This window comes from Chlamydotis macqueenii, chromosome 1 (assembly GCF_036417535.1).
Source record: "Chlamydotis macqueenii isolate bChlMac1 chromosome 1, bChlMac1.mat, whole genome shotgun sequence".
Lineage (NCBI taxonomy): Eukaryota > Metazoa > Chordata > Aves > Otidiformes > Otididae > Chlamydotis > Chlamydotis macqueenii.
In genome coordinates, this window is record NC_141556.1 from 116,805,859 (window position 1) to 116,816,215 (window position 10,357).

A 10,357-nucleotide genomic window follows, 5' to 3' on the forward strand; every position below is an offset into this window, starting at 1 on the left:
ACTTTGGCTTGTTTTGGAGACTGGTCTTGAAATTTGGCACAGCAGCTGCTGTCATCCTCCAGATGTGCCTTTTGCTGGCATAGTCACAAGCCTTTGAATAATCTCAGCCCGGGAGCGCTGCGGAAGGCTTGTCAGGCCCCAGCACAGCTTTGTGGTGAGCCTCTCCCCAGCAGCAAGCCCCCTTTCTCCCCACCTCCCCGGGTGGTCCATGGGTGCCTGCCAGCTCCCCAGCTCGTGCCGTGGGCGTGCTCCACACCCAGGCTGTGGGACTTCCCTGACTCTTGGGCCCACTGGCTGCAAGAGCGGAGAGATGGAGCTGCAGCCAAGGAGGTTGGAAGGACCCTTGGGGCCACCTGGGCCCGGCACCATGTCCACGCTGCAGTCAGGGAGAGCCCCTTTTGGCAAGCTACAGTCGGAGGAGCACCTCTGGAGAACCTGTCCAGGTGCACCAGCAACCCCGGCAGCGGCCACAGCCGCTCGGGCCCTGCTCTCTGCAAAAACCAGGCGGCAGCTGCCGCCTCTGGCTCGGCCCTGCTCCTGGTGGCGGGGCAGACGGCACCGCGAAGCTCAGGACGGGGACCTGGACAGCTTTGCTCTCGGACCTACACCCCTGGTGCATGTGGGAATTGCTTTACCTCAGAATTACTACTTTTGGGGAAGCAACAGCGCGTTACTCTCCGCTCCAGCCTGAGGCGGCGCCCAGGGCGAGGCGAGGCGGGGGGAGAGGGCCGCCCTGCCGCTCCCTGCCCCGCCGGGCCCTGCCGCTGCCGCTCCTGGGAGATGTAGTTTGTCGCGCCCTCCCGCCCAGAGCCATGGCTGCCCCGTGAGGTAGGAGACGCGGGTTTCCTGGGCCTTCCCTCACACCCCTCCTTGGCGCGGCCCGGGGCGGGGGTTAGGCGGGCTGGCGGGGGCGGCGGGGCGAGATCGGCCAGGAGCGGGACGGCCCCCCCGCCCTGCCTCGCCTCGGCCTGCTCTGCCTGCACCGCTGCCCGCCCTCCGGCCTGCTGCCCGGCCTGCTAGCCCCAGGACCCGCCGCTCGCCTCAGCCTTCTCCTGCCTCCCTGCCTGCCCGCTCACCCTGCACGGCCCCTTTTTCCTACCTCCCTTCCTTGCTCTCCCGCCTGCCCACCCCGCTTGCCTGTGCCTGTCCCTGCCCTACCCTGGCTGCCTGCCCGCCCGGGCCCCGCACAGGCCGGGTTCCCGCCCTGCGGGTGTGCGAGGCGGCGGCAGAAGCTCCCGGGCGAGGGAGTGTGCGGTTTAAAATCTGCTGAGGGACACGCTGGCTGCCTGTAAACCACAGCCGGGCCTGATTCAGCCATCTCCTCTGATGCACAGCTGCCTGGAAATGTGCTTTACTGCGTCTGAATCTGCCGAGTTTTGTTGTTTTCTTAAGAAAAAAAAAAATGAAGCAAATAAGTAAGAAAGAGGTTAATCTGAAGTTATCATTTGTGGAGAAAATTTGTTTTGTGTGTGGGTTGCTGGCTCTGCTGGGATGCAGGGACGAGGAAAGGGGACCAGGGATCAGGGTAGCGCTGGAGTTGGGATGGAGGCCGGGGAGGCTGCCAGCCCAGCAGACCCTCCCAGGGCAAGGTGGTGGCAGCAAGCGAGGGCCTTCAGCTTGCAAGGGCCCTGGGACGTGGCTGAAATGACGCCCTGGGAGCCACGGTGGAACAGTCTAGTGTGCTGCTGATATTTTTGGTTTTTGTCAATCGGTTGCCATGATTGATACATCCCATCTGCTCTGTTCTTGTTTTCCAAAGTTTGGAGCACATAAGGAGCTGCCAGAGGAATCACTAATATTATCATTTCTGCCTCTTCAGGTATGAAGATCTTATATGGCTTTATGGTTTTAATGTTCCTTGAGTTGGAATTAGTTTAGGAATTTCTTTATTAGTGACACTAGTATAAACTGAGTGATTACACAGTTATTTTTATGGAGTGATGTCTTGACCCACCTACAGATAGAGGTTGTAAATGTGCACAGGTCTGAGTGGTTCTGACTTAATGTAACAGCTGTGTCTTGTGGCAGTGGTTTGTGATGGATTCTTAGTGCAGCAGCTCTGTCTCACAGTTGCTTCCACTGTGTTTCTCTGCAGCCTTTGGGCTTTGCCATGTTACTATATTTTCCCATGACCCAGTAGTCTTTTTTTTTTTTTTTTTTTTGAGGAGGAGGAGGCTTGCTCCTGTCTTGCAGGTGCTTAGCCTGGTGCATGACACAGCATGGTAGATGTAGTGGCAGGTCCTCCAGAGACTGTCCACGTGGGAAATGTGTGTTTTGCTTCCTGAAATATGTGCAGCAAAGAAAGCTGCAACAAGAGACAGGTGGCGTGAAACTCCTTTTCTAGCTCAGGACGTACTCAGCCATCGCTCCGTCTTAAACGCAGTCAAATAACCCTAGTAGCTCGCTGCTTTCTGAGGCCTTGTGGCTGGTGACTTTTATAGCTTTTCACAAAGTGGATAAAATGGAGTTGCTCAGAATCCCCAGTAGACAAAAGAATATCTCAATTCCCATTTTCTTGAGTAGATGGAGTTATTGGCAGGCAGAGTGAGACGTTCAGCCAAAACAACTCAAGTGGGTTTACGAGTACCCAGATGCCTGTGTGGATGTTTTCTGGTGCGTGCAGGCCAGTCGATACTCTGCCGCTGCATAAGCAAACAATGGCGTGAGTGACTGGGCTGTGATGTGGTTGCTGTGGTGGATCGGAGCTGTAATTCAGTGCCTGAGAGACCTGGATTCAATTCCGTACTCCACCACAGACTTCCCATCTGACTGGGGTCCAACTCCTCAGTCTGTCTGGGGTGGTCTGTGTTGCACAACTCAGTGTTGTGCAGAGATCCTGAGGCTGGTATCAGTTGAAGTCTAGCTCTGAGACGTGGTGCAGCCCTCCCTGGGAGCTCTTTAGTGCTGCTGAGGACACACGCCTCTAGGGCTGCATTGGTAATCCAGTCTGCCTGCTCTGGACCCAGAAGACCTCACAGCATTTGGAGCTAACAGAGGATTGCTAGTACAGCACCGAGGTGTGCGGTATGGGCAGATCCTCTCTTGCTTTCCCATCTGCAGTAGTTTGACCTGCTTCACAGAGGAGGGCTGACTGTTAATAGGCTAGTGACTGCGAGGTGCAATCACAGTGAAGAAGGCCACCAATACATGTGACAGTGATACCATTTTATCCCTCTCCTGCATAGGAGTCTACAGTACGTGATAGAAAGCTTATGGAGCATCTGTCACAGAGTCTTCTGCAGGGCTTCAGGCAGAGCCTAGTGGTCTTGTTTCTCTCTCATGTGGCTCAACACAAGACTTCCTTGCTTGTGAGTGAAGGTAATAGTGACCTTCCGTGGGGCCCAGTCTCTGTTCCCTGTAGCGCTGTGTTTGTTAAGGGAGCTAGCATTTTCCTGGGAAATGAACAATGCCTGATGTGTTCCTATCTGTGCCTTATCTGCCTCTGAAAAGGCAAACATGAAACTTCAGCTGTTTATTTGCTTTCATGCTTTTAAGATATCACAACCTTGAAAGTACAGCGTCTGAGCTTTTTGCTTTTGAATTCACGACCTCAGTGCTAACAAAAGTTTTTCAAACGTGAAGTGAATCCTGCCTTTTTCTCTCCGCTTCCCACTTTCTTCTTCCTGCCCCGTGCCCCAGCTTCACCTGTTTTTTTTTCTGAGGTTTCAGCTGTATTTAATAAGGTCTGGATCAAGATGGAGACCAAAGGGTCAAGAGACAAAATGGGTAGAAGTGCTTGACCACTGGAAGCTGGTGGCACAAAATATGGGAATGCAACATGGAGAGAGCGGTGGCTTCCCCGCTCAGTTCCAACAACAGAAGACACTGTGAGGACAGACCATCAAAAGTGTCAGCTCTCACAGGAAACATTTTGGATCAAAACACCACTTTTCAGAACAAAGGGAGGATTTCTTTACCTCCTGCCCTTTTTGTGACTTCAGTGCAGCTACTCCTGGTGGATACGCAGTTCAGGCAGATTCAGACTCATGTCTCAGCAGAGCAGAAATATTACAGAAGTGTTGCACTGAGGGCTATGAAGATGATAAGAGGGCTGCAGCACCTTTCCTGTGAGGACAGGCTGAGAGAGTTGGGGCTGTTCAGCCTGGAGAAGAGGAGGCTCCGGGGAGACCTTACAGCGGTCTTTCAGTACCTCAAGGGGGCCTACAAGAAAGATGGGGAGAGGCTGTTCAGTAGGGCCTGTTGTGATAGGATGAGGGGTACTGGTTTTAAAATAGAGGGAGGTAGATTTAGATTAGATATTTGGAAAGTTTTTTTTACACTGAGGGTGGACCAGATTGCCCAGAGAGGTGGTGGATGCCCCATCCCTGGAAACATTCAAGGCCAGGCTGGATGAGGCTCTGAGCAACCTGATCTGGTTGGAGATGTCCCTGCTCCTTGCAGGAGGGTTGGACTACATGACCTTTGAAGGTCCCTTCCAACCCAAACCATCCTATGATTCTATGATTCTAACTTGCAACCAAGATTGTTCACAGGAGTGCACACTGTGATACACATTATGCGCTGCTTCTTGCTGGTGGGACAGTACCCTGCAATCAGACCCCACAGATGGGCTCGCATAACTTTTGCTGAGTCTAAAACTTTTTCTCTACATAAAAGAATCACTAAAACTCCATTTTCAGCATGATATGCCAGACGCTAGTCTGTCTTTGAATGGCTGAATTCTTGCCTTTTTACAACATGTTGCAAAATTGATTCCAACCGAAGCACAGAATCTCCTGCAATTTAGGAGAAGAGCGAAGACTGTCTGATGAAGCCTGCACGCCAGTCAGCATTCTGAGATTAGGACATCCCAGTTATGCAGTGCAGTCCCTTCAGATCAGGCAAGGCTTGTGTAACTTGGGTTTCATTGAGAAGCATGTAGCCATCTGAACCAGTCACTGAAAACCAGATTCTGCTCTGATGTGGGATTTTTGCTGTGAACATCTGGCAGGGGGCTTCAGATCTTAATGGCCGGTGAGATTCTGGAGGAAATATCGGAAGTTAAAATGCCTTTTTTTTTTTTTGAGATGTAACACTGCTGACTCAGTTTACAGCTGCTCTGGCATTTTATCAACAGGAGAATGGAGCTGCACAACTCAGGATCACAGTAAATACCAAATGACAAACAAGTTGGCCGTGCCACTGCTTCAATATGGTTGGATCTTGGTAACAGATCTCGGTGGTTTCTCTCTGTGGGGACATTTCCAGGGTGGTCTCTGCAGAGTGAGGATTTTGCAGCTGGGAGAAGAGGAGAGAAGAGGATGTCCTAGCTGACACAGAGCATCTGTGAAGAGACTGGCTGAGCAGTGCAGGAGCTGCAAGAACATTTACTTGACCCCCTTGCTTCTGAAGAAAGGTCAGCAGCAGCTATAGTGGTGTGGTGGTGATTTATTCAGCCCAGCTGCTGGTGAAAGTTTGGACTAAGCTGTAGGGCTTCTTCCTGCTTTTTGACAGTGGCTGCTGTTACACATATAGGAAACACCTCGAGGGGGTCAGGCAGGGAAATGTGGTTAATTTGAAATCCAGCAGCTGAAAAGGTGTCAGTGCTGGTGAAGCAGCAGCAGAGACCGGAGGGCAGTGTTGTGACTGTGTGCTGCAGCCTTCAGCATCCCCACAGGCATTTTTCAGCCCCAAAGTTCAGCCCTGAAACATACACTGGCCACTCAAGGGATCCAGCAACTGGTTGGTTTGCTTCTGTGTTATTACGGGCTGCGTGGATAATTTAATTTCTTAGTAAATCAGAGAGAACTAATAAATTATACTAAATACTAGGATTTATTAGGCATTCAGCCTCCAAACAGGGCAGGTGGACTTATAAACCACAAGACAACTCTTCTGGGTGAACTTCTGTGCGCTAGCTCTCAAACACCAGTGAGGCAGTGTGACGTGCACGCGTGTCAAGCTTTCGAAAGCAGCCAGCATTGTGTTTTCAGTTGGGCAGCTGCAGGGATGTGCTGTGTGTGGTGGAAGCCCAGCCTTCGCTCTGCGCAAATGCGGCACCTGGCCTGGGCCTGTCAGTCCCCTGTCCTTCAGCAGCATGGATGTTGCTCCTGTCACTCAGCTCCAAAAAAGCTCACGTAGGTCATTCCTGAACTGTGTGGCACTGATACATTGCCAGGTGCTGTACAGCAGATGAGCTTGTCAGAGAGGTGCAGGGTGGATATGCTGAGTAGGAACAGATTGGCTAATTATTTTTTAATTTTGATTTCTTCAAGATGCTCCTGCCCCGGTCTGTGCCTTTAGAAGGGTGACTGCTCATCGGTGCTGGGCACAGCCTGCTGTGAGACGGACTGTATCATTGCGCAGCCAAGATGGTGGCATTTAACTGGAAGGTGAGGATCTTTCACATTCATCAAGCAGTGAATTTCTGCTCTTCCAAGCAGGTGCACGTAAGGTGTGGTTGGGTGGGTTCTGTGTTTAAAGGTGGTTTCCTTGCCCAGGTGAAGGTTGTTTAACCAGCACACTCTCTGCACCTCAGGGACAGAGGACTTGTTGTTGTTGTCCTTTCTTGCCATACGTGCTTGCACCTTGCAGGCTGACCCCAGTACTTGCTGCTGGGGCCTCAGGCTTTAGACCTAAGTGCAGCACTGGTATGCAAGCTCTGCTCTGCTCGCCTCTGCTCCTCCTGGCTATCCTCTTTCCAGGCTTTTCTCTGGCTGTTCTTTCCTCAGCTCCTTTCATTACTGGAGGGTGTTTTCTCCACTGTCTTTTAGTGTACTGGGGCCATAAATACTCTGCATGGTACATGTCTAAGGCACAGAAACGTTTAAGCAAGTACCTCATGCAGTAACAATCTTAACATGGTAACTCAAAATATTCATCAAGAGAGCATACTAACCCCAAGCCTTGGCTTTAACTTTCTGGTGTTGCAGAGCTATGATTCAAAGAGATTGCCGCTTTTGATATGTGGGAAGATTGACAGAGAATTATGATTTTTTTTTTTTTTTTTTTTGCAAAATTAGAGGGGAGTGGCCTGGTGTCAAAGGTAACGTGCAGCTTGTAGAGATCAGCATTATAAAAGACCGCACCTGAGCCTCTAATTTGTGGACTTCAAGGGGACACACTAGTGGTGTATGGATACGAGGCTTTTTCTGAAGTTTGACAACGGCCAAACAACTTTATGTGGTGCTGGAAGGCCTGCTAAGGGTACAGAGGGGTACTGGGAGGCTTGCTAAGGGGGAGCTGGGCTGTGAACCTAATGTGCACCACTGAAAGACTGGACCAATCCTGCTGGCCAGGTGACTTTTTGAAACAGTGGGCTGGGAAGTTCGTGTACCTTCAATATCCTTCTGGAATTGACAGAGTGCCCCTGCCACTCTTGTTGTATTTGTATTCTGAATTCACAATGTTACCCATTTGCATTTTATTTTCCACTCCATGGGCACTTACAGTAGCATGCTTTTCTAACATTGAAATATGTTGTGCAGTGTCGGTGGTTCCAGGCATTAAAACTCCTGAAACGGACTCATTGGAGGCTGTGTATTTTTTACTTTTCTTCTGGTTAAAAGGCATTTATCTGTACTTTCCAGATCTGCAAGTTAATTACAAAACTACCATGCATTAAAATTTCTAGGAGCACAAAAGTGTCTTTGAGGATCACATCTCATAGCTGATATGCACAGATCCATGGCTCATGCTAGAATTGTTTAGAAGCATTTCCGCTTTTACAGTTATCCTAAGATATTCAGTTCTTCCCCTTTTTCAGCTCCAGATCGTGTCAATATTCGATTTGCTGTAAAGCAAGAAAAAGCGAGAGACCTGTGCTTCATATACAGCCTTGAGTGAAGTAAACTTGTTTTTGTCCTTTCCCCTAGACATTACTCTGCCTAGTTTCAAGTTTCCTACAGAAAAAAAACACAACAATGACAGAGGAGCATTAGCATTGCTTGGAATTATACTGTTGCTGTAGGAAGCTGTGTAGCATCCCTGTAGATTAATTTTTAATTGTCCAAGTGTTCCGGTATCTGTCTAAATGTATTATTTTGCATTTCAGGCTCTGGAGAATTTCCCATTGCTGATGTACATTTTGGCAGCTAAAACATTGATTCTTTGCTTAGCGTTTGCTGGAGTAAAAATGTATCAGAGCAAAAAAATTGAGGAAAAACTGAAGAGAGAACGTGAACAGAAATTGAAAACAGAAGCAGAGAAGAAGGACGACTGAAGAGTCTCTCAGGTATAGTATTTATTCAAAATCCTGGTGTTTGATAATGGCATTGACATATTAATCCTGTTATGTTTTGACTTGGGTGCATTTGGATTGTGCAATTGGAACTATCACCATTATCTGAGTTCTTGTAACATTTGTCTCCTGTGATGTTTCAGCATATATGCACATGTCATGTCCATTCTTTGTGGGAATTGCAGGTACCACCAGAAAACTTGGCAGCCATGGTTCGTTATTTAGGAGATCTTAGCACAGTATTAGAATCATAGAATCATGTTACTTCTCTGCTCTTAATCTCCCCAAATTTTTATGCCCAACCAATTGCATGGGAAGTCCTGATGCATAAAGAGATGGTTAAATTGGGAAAAAAATGCATGAGAGGCATACCAGACAGGAAGATGTTATACGACCTTTTGGCCTTAAGTCAGATAATTAAGATAGAAAAGACTCAGCCATTCCATATTAGTTAAATACACGACAAGTTGTAGATAGTTGAGCTGGAAGGGCCAAATTTCATGCCATGGAACTTCCCAAGCTAATAGAATGGTTCAGGTAATGCTATGTAACATCCACCATATATACTTCACTGAGAAAAATGGACATCTTTCTGCATGAAAGAGCAAAATTAATATTACAATATTTCTTAAAGTTTTGCATTTTCATTCCTCATGTACTCGGTTCCTTCCCTCTATTTTCAAAATTTAAGCCATCATTGCCATATTGGATCAAGTCCATTAGCAAAATGAGTGCTGCCTGGTGCTAAGATTGTATTCTCTGACTTGTTTGGTATGTGATTTTTTTTTATCAGTTCATTTCACATCTCTCTGTTCTGCAGCAAATTGGGAATTCTATTCCTGCCTGCCCTTTGTAAGCTCGGTGGGAGTTTGATGTAATGTTACCCTTTATTAAACTAAAAAACTTACTTTCCCCTTTTGAGGTCATCACCTCACATATGATGAGAGTTTCAGTTTTTAGAAATGTTTACTAGTTTTGATTTCAAGCCTGTCACTGTTTTATTTTGTGCAACAAGGGTTGGAAATTGTGACTAGAAATGGGGCCCTGGAAATAACCATGGGAACAAAGTGGTTCATTCTCATAGAAAAAAACAACAAAAACAAAGGTGTATTTTATTCTCCTGTGTGCATCAGACTGGGAACTTGTCTCTGAGCCGGCTTGTGCCATATTAAACTCTTATTTTAAATCTATTTCGCTAACCCCTGGTAAATGCTGTGAGATCACTTCTTTCCGTTTCTGCAGAACAAGTAAGTTATATGGAGTTTTATTGCTAAACAAATGAGAGACGGGCTCCGCTGCAAGTGAGCCAGCCTGCTGCTTGTAACGAGGAGACCATACTGTGCAGAGTATGCAGTGTTGGGTTCCCCTCTGCTCTATTTGGCAGAGTCCATAGCCCAAGGGATTGCTGCACCAAAGTAGCAGCAGCGTCCCACAAGGCCTCTGTGTCCAGCATGTGACATTGACTTCGTTGAATGTTTGGCATTAAAGTGTCTCTGATTTTGCAGAAAATGCCCTACTTGCCCAGTCAGCCAGTGTTGCCTACCAAAGGCCCAGTCCTTCCTGAATTCTGCCATCTCTTGGGCTGTTAGCCATGTCTTTCTATAATGGGATTGCAAGAAGGGGTGAATTCTCCAACCCTAAAAGTGTTTTCCAGCGTCAACATCGCAGAGCAGCGATTAGCTCCGATTGCAGCGTGCCACGTGGGCAGGCAGATTTAGCCCATGTGCTGCCAGCATATCATGCCTGCTGTTCTCACTGCTGTTTCCCCACCCTGCAGATTGTCTGACACTTGGCAGCTTGCATTGGATTCCTTCCCTGGGAGAACGAGGCCTTCCCGTAGATAAAGGATGTGTCAAAGGAATAAAAGCCTCAAGAGTAACATTCACTTAAACTGTATCTCAACTTTTTATATGTACAGCAAAATATGTAAGCCTTTATTTATGCAATAAAAAATCCTTTGTTTAAAAAAAAAATAATGGCCTTGATTTCTGCTTACTCAAATGCTACAATTAGAGCTGAGGGGAGGCAGGTTTTAAATATTAGCTGCAAGGACGTGGCTTGGAAAACACTCCGGATCCATCATGGGTGTGTACAAGGTTCATGGACAGACAGAAGGAGATGGAGAGGGCTCTATGCAACTTCTTCAGAGCAGCTACTTCCTGCAAGGGTGTGAATCTG

The 10,357-nt window shown here is 48.0% G+C and overlaps 1 protein-coding gene across 1 annotated transcript; it reads left to right on the top strand.

The window, feature by feature from the left end:
* The first annotated feature begins 703 nt into the window (after positions 1-703).
* Positions 704-10,155, top strand: SMIM11 (small integral membrane protein 11). Its single transcript, XM_086739797.1, has 4 exons — positions 704-828; positions 6,216-6,332; positions 7,994-8,173; positions 9,957-10,155. Exons 2-3 carry the CDS (start codon positions 6,312-6,314, stop codon positions 8,159-8,161), a joined length of 189 nt encoding a protein of 62 aa, XP_086595923.1. The 5' UTR covers positions 704-828; positions 6,216-6,311; the 3' UTR covers positions 8,162-8,173; positions 9,957-10,155.
* The last annotated feature ends 202 nt before the right edge of the window (positions 10,156-10,357 follow it).